Source organism: Typopeltis vanoorti, chromosome 4 (genome assembly GCF_054136105.1).
Source record: "Typopeltis vanoorti isolate ZY-2024b chromosome 4, IOZ_Tvanoo_1.0, whole genome shotgun sequence".
Lineage (NCBI taxonomy): Eukaryota > Metazoa > Arthropoda > Arachnida > Uropygi > Thelyphonidae > Typopeltis > Typopeltis vanoorti.
This window is the reverse complement of record NC_143552.1, coordinates 167,868,064-167,891,460: the sequence shown is the minus strand read 5'-3', so window position 1 is coordinate 167,891,460 and position 23,397 is coordinate 167,868,064. Positions and strand designations below refer to the sequence as shown.

At 37.3% G+C, this 23,397-nt stretch overlaps 1 protein-coding gene across 6 annotated transcripts in view; it reads left to right on the top strand.

Annotated features, from left to right (window-relative positions):
- The window catches only part of LOC150107833 (paxillin-like), a 344,681-nt gene that overhangs the window by 138,691 nt on the left and 182,593 nt on the right, over nucleotides 1–23,397 (top strand). For 5 of the 6 annotated variants that reach the window (XM_090392082.1, XM_090392080.1, XM_090392084.1 and 2 more), the window contains exon 2: nucleotides 10,761–10,966. In XM_090392082.1, the coding sequence (XP_090248208.1) occupies nucleotides 10,761–10,966 (206 nt within the window). The remainder of the gene's footprint in view (nucleotides 1–10,760; nucleotides 10,967–23,397) is intronic. The other variant, XM_090392081.1, reaches the window with a different exon arrangement.

Below are 23,397 nucleotides of genomic sequence, written 5' to 3'. Positions count from 1 at the left end.
GCGAGTGGAATGCATTGCCTGAGTGTGTTGTGGATGTGGACACATTGAATCAGTTTAAGACGTGGTTGGATGAGCATTGTATGCAATAGTGAGTACTTCCCACGATGAGTCTCTGATTCCATAGAGGTTAAATGTTGATAATAATAAATACCCCCCTCCCCCCCAGTAATTTTCTTCAACATTTCAGGAAAATCAGTTGCTGCAGCTACATCAGCACTGCTGCCTCCCCTTCCACTTTAATATTATGCATATTTGCATAATATTAAAATTGCATAATGCAAGTTAAGACGAAAGTGATGTTGTGCATAAGTGACCGTATAAACAATGAGACTAACTGCTAGCGTAAAGATGCTGTACCAACAAATCACTTATGCCATGCAAGTTTGTTTATATGCACAGAAGAAACTAGTTCCTGAATTATTAATTATCCTTATTGTGAGCCTTGGGAGCCCATTCGTAAGTACGGAATGGCATAAGTCGGGTTATCTGGGGACCTGTATTACAAACAGTGATACAAATAATGAGTTATAAAGCTAATTTTTCTGAAAACTTTAATAATCTACAAAGTTAAATTTGCTGGTCAAACTAAATAATCTAATCATATAATTAAAAAAAAAAAAAAATTGTTCAGCAATGTATTGAAATTATATTATATTATAAAATTAACCTAATATAATTTCAGTATTATATTATTTATATGAGTACTCCATGGAGTCAAAAGAGTCTTTGTGGGAATTCCACACTGTCCATTAACAGCTATCATACATCTCCTTAAACCTATTCACTGTGGGCACTCACAACTGCCAGTTACAATCCATTCCATTTATGCACCACTTTCCAAGAAAGAATGTAGTCTGCACGCCCTTACTAACCACACTCTTAGATGGCTTCCAAGTGTGACCTCTTGTTTTCCCCTTACTCGCCACATATTGAAAATTTTCTTTTATGTTTATTTAGTGCATGTGGGAAATAAAAGAAATTATTGAACAAAACTATATGCAGACTGCACCGACTGGTTCGACAACGGCTGATTCATTTAACTAATTGATGGCTCTTTCTGGGAGGAAAAGTTTTTCAAGCCTCCAGGAAAGGAGTATATGAGGTAGTCATCAGTGATGTGATGCCTTCACAGCAAAACACATGCAAAAGGGTGACTGTGAAATTCCTCACAGATGTAATAAGTGGATGCAGTGCCCTTGTCCAATCCTAAATCTGTTTAGCTGCCCCCAGAGGCATTGAGACAGATTGAATCCTGGCAATTTAATAGTAGGATCTGTGATTAGGTATTTGTTTTAGTTCATTCCAGTGTCTTCTCCACGTTCCCAAGTTCCATCATCTGATGTTCCACGAGCCATGTGGTAGATCTGGAGGCAAAGCAGTATGCTGGATGTGATGAGATATCTTGATGAATAGGGAACATGTCATTTCTGATTTTCTTTATTTCTTTGATAGCTGCTTCTCTTCTGAACTGGAGGAGTGATGTGAGAAATAACAGGTAACCACGTGAGAGAGAAGTAGATCATAAGGTACGGAGATGGTTCCCATTGTTATGCTAAGTTGTGCATCCACGAGATTTGTGTGATGATTTTGGCTCTAAACTGGTAAACAGTACTCTGCAACAGGGAAGATTACAGCATGGGCTGCTGTACTAAGAGTCGAGGCACAACCCCAAGTTCCTGGCAGATATATTTAACTTAGTTTTTTCCAAATGTTTTTGGTAAGTTAAACTATGGTCAGTTGTGACACCAAGGTAACAAGGTTTACTTTCATGAATTAGAGGCCTGTTGCAGAAGTTTATTTTTCATTTTCTTATGAGCTTTGTGGTTATTTAGTTGGAAAGCAGAAATAACAGTTTTGCTGAAATTAGGAAATAATCTTCAGCATTTAAAGTAATTTTGTAGTGAGCTCAGTATTTTCTGAAGATCTTGAAAGGTACTTACTGTCTTGGGTGGTGATAGCTATGTCATCAGCATAGATAAACCTTTAACTATCTGTTGGAAGGGTATCTTTTGTATACAGGTTGAATAAAGCTGGGGTTAGGGCAGATCCTTGTAGCAATCCATCCTGTTAGATAAATGTTAAATGTTCTGCTGTTTTGTGAATTCAGATGAACCTTTAGTTTTCTATTGGAGAGCATTTGATCTAATAATTTTAGTGTTTTTGGCATTTGATTGTTTTAGCTGCTTTATACAGTAAACTTTTCTTCTACACACTGTCATAAGCTGATGTTAGGTCTATGAAGGTAGTACCATTTTTTTAAATCCTTTTGTTATCTAGGTTTTGAATCCCTTTAGTAACTTGTAAGTTTCTATCTTTACCTATCAACTACCTCTGCAACCTACACATCCTCAGTCTATTCTCATAGAGAACATTCCACAGACCTGTCACCAGCTTGGTCACTTGTCTCTCAATCCTCTCCACCACTGCCTGATCTCAGAGAAACGCAGGTGATGAAATTTGTGCACAGTAGTCATCATGTGGCCAAATTATACCTTTATAAAGAGGAATAATAACTTCCCTGTGTTGACTTGTCAATTCTTTTTTCAGCATCCAATAATCCTCTGAGCTATTTTGCCAACTTTTGTAATATGTCCTCTGAATTTCAAATCTCTATTCACCATAACTCTGAGATCCTCAGCCTCATCAATTTCCTGTAAATTTGTACCATCAGTGTGATACAAAGTATGTAATCTTTTCAGCCTGAAGAGCATTACCTTACATTTTACAACATTGAATTGATAAACAACCATTATCCTTTGGTCACACTGCCAATTTATTTAAATCCTACTGTAAAAAATCTACATCATTTTTATCAACTATTGTCCTCCCTCGTTTTGCATCATCGGAAAACAACTGAATATCTCTTTTCAAAACTTTTGCTATATCATTCATGTACAAATTAAATAGCAGTGATCCTAATACAGAGCTCTGGACACTCTACTAGTCACTCTCATTTGTCTTGATTCCACTCCACCACACTGCCCTCTGATATCCATCAGCCACCTCCCTTCCATGCCATCAGCCTCATATCCATTCCCATTTGCTCCAACGTATGTAATAGTTTTCCATGCAGTGTTCTGTCAAATATCTTTGTGCTGCCTGGCAGTATCATGGTGTAGCCATTGCTTTTATCCAATTCTAATCTCACCTTATTATAAAATGTGAATAAATTACTGAGGCAGGACCTACCTTATACAAAACCATGCTGCTCCCTATAGAGTATCATATTCCTATCCACTAATCCTGAATTTTACTTTTAGCCAACTTTTCCAATACTTTAACCACCACTCCAGAGATACTAATTGGTCTGTAATTTGCTGCTTCTGTCTTGAAGCCACCATTATGTATTGGAAGTATCTTAACCTCATTCCACTCAGACGGAACCTTGCCAGAGCTGAGACTCAGATTAAACAACTTTGTCTGAGGCATTGCCAGGTCACTTGCACATTCTTGTAGCACACTATCTAACATACATGGACAGCAGGTATGTTAGATAGTGTGCTATCTAACATACAGCAGGTATGTTAGATAGCACACTATCTAACATACCTGCTGTCCATGCTTACTTCTGTATTCATGTTGACAGTTTTCAATATACTAAGTACCTTCAATTCATTTGTCTCAATTCTCACATCAGTCTCTGTCGCTTCAGTAACAGAAACTGATGTGAGCACTGATCACTTAGTAATTGAACTGTTTCTTCTGATTCTGTCAGTTTCCTACCATTATTATTATGTTATACCTCCAGGGAGTCCAAAGACTCATCGAGGGAGAGTGTGCTAATAGCATCGAACGATTGATCCCCCTTCCAACTACTAACCGCGCTCAAACTTGCGTAACTTTTTTCGTGCATCATTAGTAGCAGAGACTCTATCAATTGACCAACCTTTGCTGGCATTATCTTTCCATAATCGTTCTCTCTCTTACTTGCTACATAAGAAAAAACTCTTGAATTTACTGCTTGCTTAGCCAATTTTATTCTTTCCACAGTGCTCTATTTTGTTTTGCAGCTCCTGCTTTATGTTACAAGTCATCCACTTAATTCCTACATGGTTTATCCTCCTGATCCCAGAAATGCACTGATTTGCTCAAGTAATTCTTTGATTGCTTCTCATGCCCTAGTTGACATTCAAGTTGCCTCTTACCTATAATACACAAGCTGATAATTAGGGCAGTAGCAGACTGGAAGTATCAAATTATAATCCAGTTTGTGTTTCATCAGTAGTTGTTAAGATCTTAGAGAAATTAGTGAGGGACCATATACAGCTTTGGGCAGATGAGGGTAATGTTATCTGTGAGAGTCAACATGGATTTGTTAAGGACCTCTCTTGCTTTAGTAATATGATTGCCTTTTATAATAACGTGACAAGAGCGGTTAATGAGGGAAAGGCATATTCTGCCATTTTTTTTTTTTTTTTTTTTTTTTTTGCAAAGGCATTTGATAGGGTGTTACATAAGCTGATATTTAAGTTGCAGCACATGGGTTTAGATGTTAGGTTAGTCAACTGGATTCAGTATTGGCTATCTGATAGTTATCAGAGAGTTGTTTATGGTGGGGCAATATCAAGGAGGCAGAAGGTTACAAGTGGGAGTCCCACAGGGCTCAGTACTGGGACCTGTATTGTTTAACCTTTATATCAATAACATTATTTTTTTTGCAAAGGCATTTGATAGGGTGTTACATAAGCTGATATTTAAGTTGCAGCACATGGGTTTAGATGTTAGGTTAGTCAACTGGATTCAGTATTGGCTATCTGATAGTTATCAGAGAGTTGTTTATGGTGGGGCAATATCAAGGAGGCAGAAGGTTACAAGTGGGAGTCCCACAGGGCTCAGTACTGGGACCTGTATTGTTTAACCTTTATATCAATAACATTATCAGTAGATTTCAGGGAGGATATTCAGTTGTTTTGCAGATGTGAAGCTAGGATGGGATAGTAATAGTGCAGATGTGGTAGCCCTGCAAGAGATTTGAATAAACTGGACAGATGGGCAAATGAATGGTGGTGTCAGTTTAATGCACCAAAATGTAAAGTTTTGAAGTTTGGGATACATCGATAGCAGACAGCATACTCTGTTGGAGGAACTGTACTGGAGGAAGTAAGGGAGGCGAGATCTGGGGGGGGGGTTGATGATTGATAGAAATCTGAAATTCAGGGAACGTATTGCAAAGGTGGTGAAGGTAACCCAGAGAATTGCTGCGATGCTGACCTGCAGAGATAAGTTATCGTTCCATTGTATAAGAACCTGATCAGATCACACTCAGACTATTGTTCTCATATTTGGTCCCCAGGATTTGAAGGGGATAAATTAACTGTGGAAAGGATATAGAGGCGGATAACAAGATTGGGTATGAGAATCGGCTGAGGAAATGTGGACTGCAGAGTTTGGTAGATAGAAGAAGGAGAGGTGATATGATTGAGACTTTTAAACTTTGAGAGGCAGTTACAGGGTGGACACTGGGGAGTTCTTTCGCTTGTTGGAAGAGGGAGAAGGAGTGAGGACAAGGGGCCATCCCTGGAAGTTATTAAAGGAAGTTGTGAGCAAGAGTTGAGGAGTGGTTTCTTTCCGTGGAGGGTGTTTGAACTGTGGAATTCATTGCCTGATAGTGGTGAGAGCACGAATGGTCAATGAGTTCAAGGAGTGGTATGACAGACTTTGTGTTTTCTAGGAAGGACCTCCCACAACGAGTCTTTTGACTCCATGGAGACCTGATTCATAATAATAATAATATTTCATGCAGCCTGCATTTACATATTCACATTGAAATTTCTTAATATCCTATGCATTTTGACTTCATCTTCTAATGTAAATCTTGATCCTTGTCACATCATTCACTGCAAAAGTAAAAGTTAAGAGAAGGAATGAGAAGATAAGCTGAGTGAAATTGCACAAGTCATCCTATACATGAAATTTATGGTATGCATATTTGTTTGGCCAGAGTAGTGATTATTCATTTTATTTTGCTGTTCATTTTTCACTTCTCCGGTCATTGAGTTAGTCAGTCAGTCAGTCTAAAACTGTGAAAAACTTTAAAAAAAAAAAAGGTGTGGAATTTTTGATTAAGACAGGATATAAGTGAAATTACCGTGCTGGTAAGTATGACAAGCTTAGGAGATTGCTTGGTTCAGTGCCAAGGCATGTAAAACTACAAGGGCTGGATGTCGATAGAGCATGGGAAGTGGTCAAGGAGCATTTACAGGAGGTTATGGCTGATCGTATACCTAGGGTCCGAATAGTAAAACAAGTAGGAGTTAAATGGATGAATAACACCATTAAGCTTGAGCTGCAAAAAAAAAACAAACAACTGTGGAGGGAATTTAAAGAGAAAGGTGCAGGCACACGAATGGTATAAAGCGCAGGCCAGAAGGGTAACGAGTATGATAAGAACAGAAAAAGCAGATTATGAAAGGAAACTAGCTATGCAAGCTAAAGAGAATCCCAAACAGTTCTTTAAATATGCTGCAAGCAAAAAAAAAAAAAACTGTGCACGGCAAAATGATTTTAAGGAATGCCAATGGTAAGGAGGTCACTGAATCAGTCGATATAGTGGAATTGCTGAGTGAGCACTTTACAAGAGTATGTCATCCAGATGGTGACATTGAAAGAATGAAGGAACCATTAGTTTATGTGGGAATTGTGATGAATGAATTGGAGTTGAATAGTCTATTACAGAACCTTAATGTGAATACATCTGTGGGATTGGATGGTATACCGGCAAGGGTCTTACGTGAAGCGGCTAAAGAATTATCAGTGCCTTTGACCATGTTGTTTAATCTGAGTCTCGGGTCTGGTTTAGTCCCGAAGGTGTGGAAAGAGGGGAAAATAGTTCCACTGCATAAAGGAGGATCCAAGACCGATCAGCATATCAGGAGTCGTTGTCAAGGTCTTGGAGAAAGTAGTCAAGGGAAAAATACAGGAATGGATTGATGAAAATGAGATACTGTACGGGGGACAGCATGGCTTTGTGAAGGGTAGATCATGCCTCAGTAACTTGCTCAAGTTTTATAACACAGTGATGGCTGAACTAGATAAGTGTAATGAGTTTTCAGTTATACTGCTGGGCCTGGCTAAGGCCTTTGACAGGATATAACATGGAATTCTAATCCATAAACTGCAATATATGGGAACGGATATAGAGTTGGTGAGATGGATAGGTAGGTGGTTGATGGAGAGATATCAGAGAGTAGTTTATTCAGGAGTTGATGAAAGACGGCCTGTGACTAGTGGTGTGCCACAGAGTTCTGTTCTTGAACCACTGCTGTTTAATTTGTTCATTAACGATATAGAGAAGGCTCTAAGGGGAACGGTTCATTTGTTCACTGATGATGCAAAGTTGGGTAGGGCCATAGTGAATGCAGAAGATATCAAAATCTTGCAGGATGATTTGGATAGATTGGAGTTCTGGACTAAGGATAATGGATGTCAATTTAATGTGACAAAATGTAAGGTTATGCTTTTTGGGGTGAAAAGATTAGCAGCAGTATACCACATTGGTGGAACTGTACTCCAGGAGATTGATGAGGCCAGGAACTTGGGAGTGTTGGTGGATAGGGAGATGAAGTTTAGGGACACATTGCAAAAGTGGCTAAATCAGCTCACCAAATCACTTGTTTTCTGAAAAATACTTTGACGAGCAGAGACAAGTAAGTTATTGTTCCTCTGTACCGAGACTTGATAAGACCTCATCTCAACTACTGTGCCCAGATTTGGTTACCTAGGTTTCTTCTTGATGGGGAGGAAGTGGAGTGGACCCAGAGGCGAGTGACCAAGATGATAGCAGGTCTATGGAATGAACCTTATGAGAACAGGTTGAAGATGTGTAGGTTGCAGAAATTGGTTGATAGGCAGAAAAGGGGAGATATATGATTGAGACATTCAAATTGCTGAATGGTTTCTATAGGATTAATTCAGAGGATATTTTTGAGATCAGGACTGGTGGTGGGACATCTATGGAAGCTGGGCAAGAGTGTGGTTAGTAAAGGTGTTAGAGCTGGGTTCTTTACTTTTAGAGTGGTAAATGAGTGGAATTAGCTGCTAGAGTCTGTTGTGGGTGCTATGACAGTGAATGAGTTGAAGGCAAGGTATGATAGATAGTGTGAGAATGTTGAATAGCTGTGTGGACATGATGTTTAGGGCCTCCCTCGATGAGTCGAAGGACTCCCTGGAGTCACCTGTAATAATAATAATAAAACTCTGCTCTGCTGTGTGTGTGTGTGTACATACATACATGGGTGAGTTTTATTAAGTGAGTAATCTATTTATAGAAGAAGACATTTTGAAGACCAGAAATTTGTTACTGGATGACATGTTATCATAAACATTCTGACATTGTGATTTCAGCAGTATTACAGTTTGGGTCATTGTTGTAAATCTCATCAGCTTTATTTTAAATCTTAAATTTTTTTTTTACTCAGTTTCAACTTTACAGGATTACACATCTGTGATTATTTAATGGTATTTAAAAATACGAGGTTGGCTATTAAATAATGAGACTGGTTTGCAAAAATTTGATTTATTGTTATTACAATTGTACAACTTAATCGTTATCCCTTGAACATACTTTCCTCCTCTATCTGTGCACTGTTGTATACGAATTTTCCATTGTTGGAAGCAGTGCTGCAAGTCATCAGGTGTTATCTGCTCCAGTAATGCTGTAGTTTTCTCCTTTACCTCATCCACTGACTGAAAATGGATGTCCTTCAATGCAGATTTCAACTTTGGAAAAAGGTAAAGTTGCATGGAGCTAAATCCAATGAGCAAGGTGGATGGTCCAACAATGGGATTTTCTTGTCAGCCAGATACTGCTTTACAGACAGTGCACTGTGGACTGAAGCATTGTCCTGATGGAGAATCCAAGTGTTCTTCTTCCATAGATCGGGTCTCTTCTTCCTCACTTGTTCTCTCAGCTTTGCCAGAACCTCAAGGTAATAACGTTAGTTAACTGTCTGATCCTCTGGTACCCATTCAACCATTACCACACCATTGATATAAAATAAAAAAAAATGATCAGCATTGCCTTTAGTTTTTAATTGCTCATTCTTGCTTTTTTCATTCTCAATAACGTGGGAGTTTTCCAGTGCATCGATTGTCTCTTTGTTTCTGGACTGTACTGGAAAATGCATATCTCATTTCCAAAGTTTAAATCTGCATTGAAGGGTACTGATTTTCAGTCAGTGGATGAGGTAAAGGAGAAAACAGCAGCACTACTGAAGCAGATAATAAACCCTGATGACTTGCAACACTGCTTCAGCAATGGAAAATTTGTATGCTATGGTATATGGATAGAGGAGAGAAGTGTGTTGAAGTTGATAACAATTAAGTTGTATAATTGTAATAACAAGACTGGTTACAAAAATGTGGTTTATAACCACATTTTTGCAACTAGCCTAGTTATTTAATAGCCAAACCTTGTACATGGTTAACCTTACTCAGTTGCATCTTCTTCAACCTTTTGGTTCTGTCCACTGCTGGACGATGGTCTCCCCCCATGATTTTTTAGACCACTCAGTTTTCTGCCTCTCCCATCCATCTCACTCCTGCAATTTGTTCCAGTTCATCCCTGCACCTTCTTCTCGGTCTTCCTCTTTGTCTTGCTCCATCCATTGGTCTCCACTCTGTTGTTTTTCTAGTCCATCTCCCATTACTGCATCTGGCAATATGGCCAGCCCATCTCCACTTATCCTGTTTAATGTATTTTACGATATCCATGACACCTGTTTGAGATCTTATCCAGGTATTTATCTTCCTATCTCTTAATGTTATTTTTAGCATACTTCTCTCCATGTAATGTTGTGTTGTTCTCAGAAGCCCTAAATTCTGTTAAAGTGCATGTTTCTCCATATGTTAGGACAGGAAGTATGCACTGGCCGAAAGCTTTCCTTTTTAGACTCATAGGGATATCACTTCTGAATATGTCTCTCATTTTCCCATAAGCCATCCATCCAAGGTGAATTCTTCATTCAATCTCTTTTCTTTGGCACTCTTCAAAGGATAACAATTGGCCCAAATATACATATGAAGTAACTTGTTCTATTTCATGGTTTTCAACTTTGATAGTTCTATGGTTTATGTATTTATTCATCATTATTTTTGTTTTTTCTCTATTTATTTTTAATCCAGTTTCTCTGGATGCCTCATTTAGCTGATTTAGGCTTTCTTCGAGATCTTCAAGATTATCTGCTATCAGGACAATATCATCTGCAAATTTCAGATGATGCAGCATTTCTCCATTTTTGTTTATTCCTTTTGTTTCCCAATCAAGGCTTCTAAAGACTTCCTCTAGTGCAGCTGTAAATAATTTGGGAGATATGGTGTTGCCTTGCCGGATGCCTTTTTGTATTGGAACTTTTCACTGTTTTTATATAATTTAATTACAGAAGTTGTTATTGTAAATATGTTTTAATGTTTCAATATATGGTTTCTCAGTTCCCTTTGTTTCAAGTGCTCTTAGTATTGCAGATGTTTTAACTGAATCAAATGCTTTTTCGTAGTCTATAAAAGCCAGACATAAGGGTTTATTGTATTCAGTTGATTTTTCAATGAGCTGTCTTAATGTATGAATATGGTCCAAAGTATTGTAATTCTTTTTAAATCCAGCTTGTTCACAGGATTGCATTCCCTCTAGTTTAGATTTTATTCTATTATTTATAATTTTTGTGAAGACTTTATATATATCAGTTGCATAGTAATTGATAAAAAAAATTCTATTACTATATGCCTATATATATATATTATGTATGTTTTTTTTTTCTTTTCAGATGCACTTTTGGCAGATCTACAGAACACCACTGCTCATCTTAGTAATAACCAACCTTATAGAACTTCACCTTGTCCTGAATATAGCAACACCAGCTACGGCTCAGTAAATAGTCCCAAGTATTACACTCAAGGGATGTCTCAAAGTCCTGGTCATGGATCTAGTCATACTGAACGATATGAACTTCATGTGAGTGAAAAAAATTTTGTAAGTACTTGTACATATGCCTGTCTTTCTTTTGCTTTACTTAGAATTTACTTGGCTCTTAAGTTTTCTGTTGCTGTTATCAGTATTATTTGTTAATTACAGTATAATTATTAAAGAAAAAAGCCTGAATGGCTTTAACTTGTGAATTGAAAATTATTCAGCATTTAGAAGTTCTGAATTTAGAACTACTTCAAGAACTTTAAATTAGGGCTCTTAATATCCTTTGAAACTTAGTTTCAGAGGTACATCCTTTCTTTTATGCTTACACAGTGATCAGAATACATTTTGGAAATTTATGGAGACAACTACTGTGTTAGAATAGAAAACTTGAGTTTAATATAAACCAAAATACACACTCGACGTTTTTCGACCTTCATATCAAGATCATCATCTGGAGCATACACAATATATACACAAAAACAAGCTACAGTACAGTCTACATGGTTAAAGTTACTGACCAACCGTTACAACAATTATTGGCCTGACCTCTGGTGAAAAAAAAAAAAAAACCTATATGTAAAATGAACACAAAAGACACATTAAATATAACAATTTTGGTGAAGCAGGCTTCTCAGATCACGCTCTCAACACCCTACACCAAATTGATTGGAAAAGTACCTGCTCTTTACATCATACAAAAACCTGGTATGAAAGAAAATTTAAAGAAGCCTGTGAAATTCTGATTAACCACCCTAATCTCAACAATAATGGAGGCATAAAAATTCCAAGAATTTGGATGGCACATATTCAGTCTACTTAGTATCTAGCATACTTTAGGACTTTAAGGAATTTCAGCTTTTATTGAAAACTAACCCATACCATTTGGTTGAAATTTATATGTATAAACGTGTTTTTAATATATATATAAACATGTTGCTCTCCTGCCCAATATAATTTTGTAACCTAATAAAATGATAATAGGACTCTAGCTTTGATGTAGTAAAGGTTTTTTTTTTTTTTTCTCACCAGAGGTCAGGCCAATAATTGTTGTAATGGTTGGTCAGTAACTTGAGCAAACCATGTAGATTGTAGTGTAGCTTGTTTCTGTGTATATATTGTTTATGCTCCAGATGATGATCTTGATATGAAGGTCGAAACGAGACCTTCATATCAACTTCAAGACAACTACAGTGCTAAAGTTTTCTACTTTAACACGGTAGTTGTCTTCATAAATTTCCAAAATGTATTCAGAGGTACATGATTTGTTTGCTCACTTTATGATGCTATTTAGTATCTCTATTTTAATTAATTAATGTGTAATATTAATAAGGCCAGATGATTTAATAGGGTTACTTTAAGGTTCAAAGCTGGGAAAATACCTCCATGTAGCCTTTAAACAATTCAGCAAACTATTGGAACTTTAGACCTAATATCCAATCCTCACCTCGTGGTGCACCCTATTAGTATCCACCTGGATACTGAATGAATGATTTGCCCAGCAGTTTGAGATTTAGCCAACAAAATTAAACCCAAATAAAATGATTGTACAATGTGATGGAATTCCTGCTTACAAGGATCTAGTCCAGTTAAACAGGACCCTGCTATTTTCCTTGGGTAGCCAGGACAAACAACAAAAAGTCAGCTACTAGAACAAATTCCAGCTCACCATCAGCAAACTTCATGATTGGCATTGTCAGTAGAAAATAAATGGAACTAGTAAAAAATTGGATAAGTACTAGATTGACATGATAGGTGTTAACAAAATAAAGAAGACAAAAACAAGTGAGATTCTTATAAGCAAGAAATACAAGTTGTTAGGTAATACTGATCAGGGAAAAGGAGGAGGAGCTATAGTATTCAGCACTAAATACAAGGTTAATCTTCTTGAATAGTGGACAGTATAAAGTAATGATGCAGAAAGATATCAGAATGGGTAATTGGACAATAAAACATCTCATCTTCCTTTTTCCCTTTTTCAACTTGCAGTGTCTAGAGTTTATTAATCATCGGACCTCAAACTGTTCACAGGATAAGATGGTCAGCCCTACACCACGGTGTATCATATGTCTGTAGTGTTGAGTTCTCAAGGCTGCTTTGCCTGCTTTTGCGGGATGAAATACCCCAGGATTACCTGTAGAAAAAATCCTACTGTCCATGCCCAAGACCGGCTAACTTGGCTATGGCTGAGGAAGATTCTTCAACTCCTCACATCTCTGACGAGAATCGAACCTAGGACAACACTCCTTCCCCAGGTTAGCCTAGTGGCTTTGTGAAGCATGGACACAATAAAACACATATATTTTTATTATTATTTATTATTATTATTATTATTATTATTTTTTTTTACATATGCCCACCCACAAAAGGTTTTTATAAAACATTTGTACTGTGGATGGGCTAAGGATTTATTTTCTGTTTATTACTTATATTTTATATACTCCAGAAACTCTACTCTAGGGAACAAGGAACTTTTTCAAGCCACTCAGCCGTCCAGTAAACAGGATGATGGTCTCACACTAGGCAATGTTCATCTCCTACCTAGATCACAAACATCCATGCCCAGAACTTATTGCTTGGAGAGTTGGTATGCTAACCACTATGCCAACCAGGCCAGCAAACATTTGCCATATCTTCTTCTTCTTGGCTTCCCATATTAGGCAATTGTTTGCCTGTAATGTTTTCAAGAGTTTAAAAAAGTCCTTTGCCCATCTCCTCTTGGGTCTTCCTCTTGATTCCTTTGGTTTATATTTCCAGGCAATATTTGGCCATCTGTCCTCATTCATTCTTTCTATGTGGTTTTTCCAGTTCTTTTTCTAGTTTGTGATGTCGTCTGTTATGTTAATTATGGATAACTGTTTTCTTATTCCGTTGTTTCTTATCTTGTCTATTCTTTTATAGCCTACGAGCGGTCTTAGAAACTTCATTTCTGCAGCTTCCACTTGTCTTTTATCTCGTTCTCCCCAAGTCCATGTTTCACTGCCATATTTCAGAATTGTTTAGCTGTTTTATTTTATATAGTTTTATTTGGGTTGTTCTGGACATGTGTTAATTGAAGTGTCTGTTCAAAGTTCCAATGACTGCTAGGAATTTTTGCTTTATATATGCAATGTCAATTTCTCCATTGGGGCTTATGTAATTTCCTAGATATATAAATTTGTTCACTTGTCTTATTACTTAGTTGGATGACCAATTTGCATCTTTTAATTTCTTTACCTTGAAATGCTATTGATTTCATTTTATTTATTGAGATCTTCATGTCATACTGTTCTATTGTTTTGTTCAATAGGTGTAGATTTTTCTGTGATTGGTCTTCATTTTCAGCTATGGCTAGTTAATTCTTTATTTCCTATTTAATTCCTATGATTTTGTTTTTCCTCCATTCTCATGAAATTTTTTCCACATATATATATATATATATATATATATATATATATATATATATACACAGTAAACTCCTTTTTATACTTTTCAGGGGACTGATGGAAAAAAGGTGTAAATAGCAGGAAATGTAAAAAAAGATTAAAATAAAAAAAAGGCTAAAAGATGACTTACTACTAGTATGTGAGTCTACATACATTACAAAATTTAATAACTGAAAATAAATGAATTTACAATTACTTACATTTATCTATTTAAAAAAAACTTTAATTCTTGATTGTTTTTTTGGGCATCACACCAGATTGCTTTGCATTGAGTTCAGTGCTTGACCTGTTTTTTACTATCATGTTCAAAGTGGACACAGAGTCCAAGATCTTTTGCTAAATGCAAACGTCACAGAATTACCATATTTTCTCTACCGAAATACATTTTCTGTCATTTTTCTCCATGTTACTAACATGGATAATCCACCACCACAAAAACTTGAAAGCAACTTTCACACGCTAAATTACGTAGCAGAAATTCTGAAATATAAATTCGAACTGTGATTGAAAAATCACGGTATCGCTCATTGCTACATTACTGCTGCAAACGTGCAAGTCACCATGATGGCGGAAACAAAACTGCAGCTGAAAGCAACACCATCTGGGAACAGAAATGTGCAGATTTCCGCAGAAATCGATTCGAAAATCACTATTGCCACCCAAGAAAAAAACGCAAATCACAGGAAATAATGGCCACATCGAGTTGTTAATAACGGGAAAACAATATATTGTAAGATTAGGCCTTTAGATGGGACCAACGGAAAATGATGTAAATGGCAGGAAAACGTAAAAACGGAGTTTTACTGTATATATATATATATATATATATATATATTTATTATTATTATTATTCCGGGCAACTCCAAGAAGTCGACAGACTCATGGAGGGAGGCCCTAACATTATGTCAAGAACAACTATTTGACATTCACACAGTATCTATCATACCTCGCCTTGAACTCATTCACGGTCGTTGCACCCACAACACACTCTGCAGCTTATTCCACTCATTCACCACTCTCCAAGTAAAAAACCTAGCTCTAACATCCCTGCTAACCACATTCTTGCCCAGCTTCCATATATGGCCCCCTAATCCTCCCACCACCAGTCCTGTTCTCAAAAATATCTTCTGGGTTAATCTAATAGAAACCTTTCAGTAATTTGAATGTCTCAATCATATCACCCCTTTTCCCCCTATCGACCAATTTTTGCAACCCACAAACCTTCAACCTGTTCTCATAAGGTTCATTCCACAGACCTGCTATCATCTTGGTCACTCGTCTCTGGATCCTCTCCACCTCCCCTCCATCAAGAAGAAACCCTGGCACCCATATCTGGGCACAGTAGTCTAGATGGGGTCTTATCAAGGCTCGATACAGAGGAATAATAACTTGTTTGTCTCTGCTTGCTTGTTAAAGTATTTTTCAGAAGCCAAGTGATTTGATGAGCTGATTTAGACACTTTTGCAATGTGTCCCCTAAACTTAAATTCCCTATCCACCAACACTCCCAAATCCCTAGCCTCATCAATCTCCTGGAGTACAGTTCCACCAATGTGATATACTGCTGCTATTCTTTTCACCCAAAAATGCATAACCTTACACTCTGCCACATTAAATTAACATCCATTTTCCCTAGCCCAGTCCTCCAAACTATCCAAATCATCCTGCAAAATTTCGACATCCTGTGCACTCACAATTGCTCTACCCAACTTTGCATCATCAGCAAACAAGTGAATACTTCTTCTCGGATCCTTTCTTATATCATTGCGGCACACCACTAGTCACAAGCAGTCTTTTGGATTCAACTCCTGAATAAACCACTCTCTGGTATCTCTCCATCAACCACCCTCCTATCCATCTCACTAACCCTACATCCATCTCCATCTTCTCCAGTTTACTGATTAGGGTTCCATGTGGCATCCTGTCAAAGGTCTTGGCAAGGTCCAGTAGAATCACTGTAAACCCATTACCCTTATCCAGTTCAGCCGTCACTGTGTTATAAAACATGAGCAAGTTACTCAGGCATGATTTACCCTTCACAAAACCATGTTGTCCCCCATACAATATCCCATTTTCATCTATCCAATCCTGTATTCTTTTCTTGACTAATTTCTCCAAGACCTTGACAACGATTCCTGATATGCTAATCGGGCGATAATTTACAACTGCTGTCTTGGAACCATTTTTATGCAGTGGAACTATTTTCCCCTCTTTCCACCCCCTTAGGACTAACCCAGACCTGAGGCTCAAATTAAACAAAATGGTCAAGGGTACTGACAATTCTTTAGCCTTTTCTCGTACGACACGAGCTGGTATGCCATCCAATCCCACAGATGTATTGACATTGAGGTTATGCAATAGACTACTCACCTCCACTTCATTCACCACAATTCCCGTATAATCTATTGGTTCATTTCTTTTTGCAATGTCACCACCTGGATGATATATTCTTGCAAAGTGCTCATTTAGTAACTCAACTATATGAACTGATTCAGTTACCTCATTACTATCAGCATTCTTTAAAATCATTCTGTCATATACATTTTTTCTTTTACTTGCAACATATCGAAAAAACTGTTTAGGATTCTCTTTAGCCTGCATGGCCAATGTTCTTTCATAATCCTTTTTTGCTTTTCTTACCACACTCGTTACCCTTCTGGCCTGCGCTTTATACCGTTCATGTGCCTGCCGGTCACCTTTCTCCTTAAATTCCCTCCATAGTTGTTTCTTTTTTTGCAGCTCAAACTTAATGTTGTTGTTCATCCATTTAACCCCTACTTGATTTATTATTCAGACTCTAGGTATACAGTCAGCCATTGCTTCATGCAAACACTTCTTAACTGCCTCCCATGCACCATCAACTTCTAGCCCTTGAGGTTGTACATGCCATGGCACTGAACTAATCAAACTCCTAAGCTTGTCATACTTACCAGCCCGATAATTCCACATGTACCCTGTCTTAATTGAAAATTCTACACCTTTAGCCACCTCCCAAGTCAAGACCCTATGATCACTCTCTCACCAATTGGCAGCAATGTGGTCATATTTGTTACAGCCAAATCCTCAGATGCAATTACTAGGTCAAGCACTCTCTGACCCCTAGTATTTTCCATTACATGCTGTCGCAGATAGTTATCCCTTAATAACCGCATAAAATCCAATTCCTTCTTCCTGTATGTCCTCTCCTCACTCCAATCAATGCGACCATAGTTGAAATCTCCCATAATAATTACCCTCCTTCCACTCATTTCTTCTATTTGCTTGTGCATACTATCTCCACCATCTTTTTCATCACCTGGTCTATAGCAGCATCCAATTGTATATTTTGTTCTGCTAGCCACAATCTCACACCAAATGGCCTCAAATGTGCTCTTTTCTCTATCCTGTAATTCAACTTCTGTTCTCCTTGGCTGCAGCTCATCAGCTATCATCAACAATACTCCTCCCCCCCATTTTATTTTCCCTGTCATTCCTGAACACACTATACCCATCACATTCAATCCCACTAGCTATATCATCTACAGTCAGCCATGTTTCACTAATGCCAATAACCTGTGGTCTGGAAGTGCCAATCATGGCCAAAAATTCTTCCTTCTTGTTCCTAATACTCGTAGCATTAGTGTACATGAATTTCAGACCCCCATCCCTACCTTGATGCCTTATACTAACTATCCCATTCTGATTTGTTGTCCTTATTCGCTCGGGCATATTATACTCATTCATACACTCAACTGCCTCCCTAAGGTCTTCATATCTACTCCCACCCATTTAATAAATCTAGTTTCCCTGATTCTGCACATCCACTTCATTCAACAACACTTTTTCAAGTCTCCTTACACCGAATCTATTCAAATGCAAGCGATTCATCTTATATAGATCCTTTCGCCCATCGAACTCACTCCACACGTCCACAAATTCCACACCACTCGTCATACATAACCCATGCATAAAGTCATTTGCAATTATGGCCCTCCTTTTAAACACTTCACTGTCATACCGCGGCAAAAGACTAATCATCCTGATTCTCTCACTCTTTTCTTTTGCTACCTCAAACAAATCATTGAGGTCCTCTATCATTTCTATTTTATCTCCTTTCGAATCATTTGTAGCTGTCACAACAATCATTTCTTTCATCCTTTCCTTTTGCTCTCTAATAGACTCAGTTACATCCTTGATGGTCACTCCAGGTTGGTACGATTTTGTCAAATCCTCTACTAACACACCTCGTACTAACGAATCTCCATACAGCACTCTCTCCTTCATTTTGTTTACGTTCATACTCATACTCTTATTTTTCCTATCATACTTTTTATTATTGGCTGGTACACTCAGTAGACTTTTGTCTATACGCTCTAGCTGCCACTTTGCTCTTTGTATCGCTCTGCTCAACAACGCGATTTCACTCATTGCATCAATCTCATCTTTTTTATTTTCTGTTAAACCATTAATTTGCTCTGTATTAATACCATCATTCATACTTTCTACATTCACGCCCTCACAGTTCTCTGGTACAACCTCGCTATTTTCTTCAGAATGAAGAAAATAGCGAGGTTGTACCAGGTTGTCATATCACTATTTTCTTCATTCTGAAGTTTGACAAAAATATCACGCTCACGACCTGAAATACACTTTAATTCCTCAAACGACTCTGTTATCGAACAATGAAAAGTTCGGTTCCTGAACATATTTTCCAAACAAAAAATGCCTCGGTTCTCGAACAGGCAAACAGCAACCACATGCTCCGCGTGCTGAGCTGTAAGGCAGGAAAGCATCAGTTACGTTGCAGCCTTCATTCACCTGCTTGAATTTGCAGTGAGTTTTCTTGATTTTCTTTGTGCTTTTTTTTTTCTTCACAATTTATTATTAATTAAGCCACCATGGTTTCACAGAAGAATAGTAATAGCAGCAAAACGAAAAGAAAAGTTGTTAGAACTGCGATAGAGATGAAAAAAGAAATTATATCCAAATATGAAAATGCTGTTCATGTCTCGGATCTTGCTATGCAGTTCAGGATGGTGAAATCAACGATCTGTGCAACATCAAAAATAAAGAGGCGATCAATTTTTATCTATTTATTGTGTTTATTCTTTTTATGTAAGATTTTATGCATTTTCATTATGTTTGTATGCATGAAGTACTGTTGTAAAGGTTTAAATAAACAATCATCTGGGGTTTGGGAACAGAATTATCCATTTTACATTAATTCTTATGGGAAAATGGTTTCAGTTTTCGAAGAATTCGGTTTCCGAACCGCCTTCGGAAATGAATTAAGTTTGACAACCGAGGTTCCACTGTATATTGAAGAGTATTGGTGATAATCCATTTCCTGGAATGAGACCTCTATTGATTTTAATTTTTTGGTTGTTTCATTATTAATTTTAATATAGCTTTCTTTCATTATATTTGCTATTGCTTTTGTGGTTTGAGGTAGAGCTTTCAATTCATATAGTATATTAATTAATTTTGTTCTGTTGATTTGATCATATGCTTTCTCATAATCTAGGAAGGCCATATATGTTGGCAGGTTAAATTCTAATCTTTTTTCTATAATTTGTTTGAGTGTAAATTTGGGATCTGTGCAAGATCTTCCTTTCCTAAAACCGCATTATTCTTCTCCAATAATTTCTTCGGCCCATGGTATTAACTTACTTTTAATTATTTCTAGATATATTTTATAGCTTGTATTTAATGAGAATATTCCTCTGTAGTTTCTGCAATGCTTTCTGTTTCATTTTTTGAATATGTTTGACTATTACTGTCTTCCATTCTTGTGGGATGTTTCCTTCTCATGTTCTGTTCTTAGGGGTGCTTAAAGGTCCAATCCTCACCTTCTCTTGGTGCACCCTGTTGGGTATCTACTTGGATACTGACTGAACGAGGATGGGCTGACAATTTGGGATTTAGCCGACCAAATTGTATTCTTATTCACTTAAACCAATATACAAAATGATGGTACAACATGACAAAATTTCATGCTGGCTGGGGCGTCATCTGGTTTAACAAGGCCCCTGTTGTTTTCACAAGGGAACCAGGGCGAACAGCGAAAAGTCAGCTACTGTAACAAAACTGAAAGTATACCCAAACTCAATATCACCAGAGTTAAAGATCGGTACTATCACCAAAGAAGCCTGAATAGCAAAGAAATAGAGCTAGCAGAGGAATTAGATAAGTACCAGATCGACATAATAGGGATGACTGTAACAAAAAAGACCAAAACTGGTGAGATCTTTCTGAGCAATAAATACAAAATGTTATATTCACGCAATGACAATCAAGGAAAAGAAGGAGTAGCCATGGTATTCAAAATACGAGGCTAATATTCTTGAATGGCCGGCAGTCTCAAGTAGAGTGATGTGGGCAAATATCAGAATGGGGAACTGGACAATGAGACTTATTTGTGCCTATGGTCCCACAGAAGGTTATACTAAGGTAGAAGTGGAGGAATTTTTTGATGCTTTAGAGAAAGCAACTGACACAATGAAAAAGGAAAAGTTGGTCCTTGTTGGGGATCTAAATAGCAGAGTAGGAAATATTTTTGTCAGACATACAAAAATATTTTGTGAAAATTTGGAGAAAAGAGCAAAGCTAATAATAATGGCAAATACCTGTTGGATTTCTGTTCAGGACATTGACTGGTTATTACTAACACAATGTGCCAACATAAAAATGTGCACAAATTCACATGGAGAGAAGAGGCAAGGAATGAGAAAAGTCTCATTGACTATGTTATTGCTGATAGTGATGTTTTCTCCCTTGTGCAGGACACCAGAGTGTACAGAGGATTTGAAATTGGAAGTGATCACTATTTGATCTTGAGCAGGATAAAATTGAATTTCATGTTGAAAAGAATAACATGTAAGAAAGTTTTAAAGTGAATAAAAGTTGAGCAGCTCTCAGATGTGAACTGTGGACAAAAATACACAAAGATTATTGAAGAAAAAATGAAAGTGTTTGAGAACTGGATCCAAACCTTGGAGATTCAGTGGCAAGCCTTGAAGAAAACCCTGATTGATTCAGTCAGAGAGGCATGTGGTGAGATTGTCTGCAAGGAGAGAAAAATCAGAACTCCCTGGTGGACACAGGAAGTTAAAGAGGCAGTGAAGGAAAAGAAGAAAGCATATCAAAAGTTCCTGGCAAATAGGTCAGCTTGTATTCTTAGAGAATACAGAGACAAATGCAAGAATGCTAAACTCTGTGTAAAACTAGCTAAACAAAAGTCATGGGAGGACTTTGGCAAGAATATAGAAAATAAATATCAAGGTGGCAGCAAAATATTCTGGAGGTTGTTGAAGAAGCTTAGGAATGGAGCAAAGAGTGCTGTAAAAGGAGTTAGAGATGATAAAGGTGACACGAAAATGGGAGAAAAAGATATCCTTGAAGTATGGAGTAATTACTTTGAAAAACTGCTAAATGAAACATGCAGTGTTGACAGCAGAGTGATAAAAAAAAAAAAATGCTGACCAGGCATGCAGTCAGGAATACATATCCATACGTGAAGTAGAAAAAGCCATCAAAGGCTTGAAATGTGGAAAGGCAGCAGGAGTAGATGATATTCGACCAGAAATGCTGAAGTGTGGTGGTATAAAAGTCTTGCAGTGGCTGCACTGCATAGTTCAGAATGCCTGGACAGAGGGACGAATTCCCGATGATTGGAGTGGAGCTTTCATAGTACCCATATATAAAAAGGGAAATAAAACTTCATGTGAGAATTACAGAGGTATTTCCCTACTGAGTGTTCCTGGCAAGATCTATGCAAGTATACTTGAGAAACGGTTGAGAAGAATTGTGGAAGAAAAGCTTGGTGAAGAACAAGCTGGATTCAGGCCAAATAGAGGCTGTCAGGATCAGATCTTCGCTTTACGACAAATAGTCGAGAAAGCATGGGAATATAACAAAGATCTGTGTTTAAGTTTTGTCGATTTGGAAAAGGCATGTGACAAGGTGCCAAGAGAGAAGCTATTCAATACGCTACAATTATATGGTGTCAATGGGGCATTATATCAAGCAATACTTAGTCTTTATGTTTCAGCTGTAAGTCAGCAGTTAGAATTGAAGGAAGAAGATGAAGATGGTTTAATGTTAAATATGGTGTGAGACAAGGATGTACATTATCCCCTCTGTTATTCATTATCTATATGGATCACATTATGAAGGAAAGTGGTATTAAACCTGATATCAAAATCAGAGATGTTAATCTTAGCTCTTTACTTTATGCAGATTGTGTTATACTTGGAAATAAATCCAGTACAAGTCTGCAGGGTTCCCTGATTAAATTGAATAACTTTTGTAATAAATTTGGTATGAAAATTGGCTGAAACATTGAAAATATCAAATGCATTGTGATTCGAGAACCTGTAGAACAAGGAAAACATTTCAGCTACTTAGGCACAATCCTTAGTGAAGATAGTAAATTAAATATGGAAATAGAGAACAGAATCAACAAAGCTGGTATGGTAGAAGTCTGCTGAATAAATTTATATCTAATAAGAGAAAACTTAATCAAAACACTAATTTAGTTGTATACAAGGTAGTGTTGAAACCAATTTTAACTTATGGATCTCAGCTGGGTTTGAAATAAAACACTTGACCAAACACAGAACTAGAGACCAGAGATATGTAAGTATTGAGAAACATTAGGGCCGTGAACAGATGGTATCAATGGCAATATTATATTAAAAACAAGGATATTAAGAAAGCACTTGTCATAGCATCCAGGAATGTGTTAGCAGAGCCAACTCAGGTGGTGTGGTCACTTAAACAGAATAGACAGAAAAGATTAGCAAAAGAAGTATTCTCTGCCACGTTGGCTGGAGAAAGATGCAGAGGAAGATCAAGCTATAAGTGGGTTGATACAGTAAAAAGTGCCTTAGAAGACAGAAATATAAGATCTAATAATGTTGTACTCTTGACAGATAAGAGATTGATTGTATTACAAAAATTGTTGATAGGAAGTTAATAATGATGTAATTTTTTCATGTAGTGCTATGATAATATTGTGTACACCCCTTCAGGGTGTGTCAGGAATTTGATGATGATGATCATGTAATATATCTGGAGAGCTTCTGTAGCT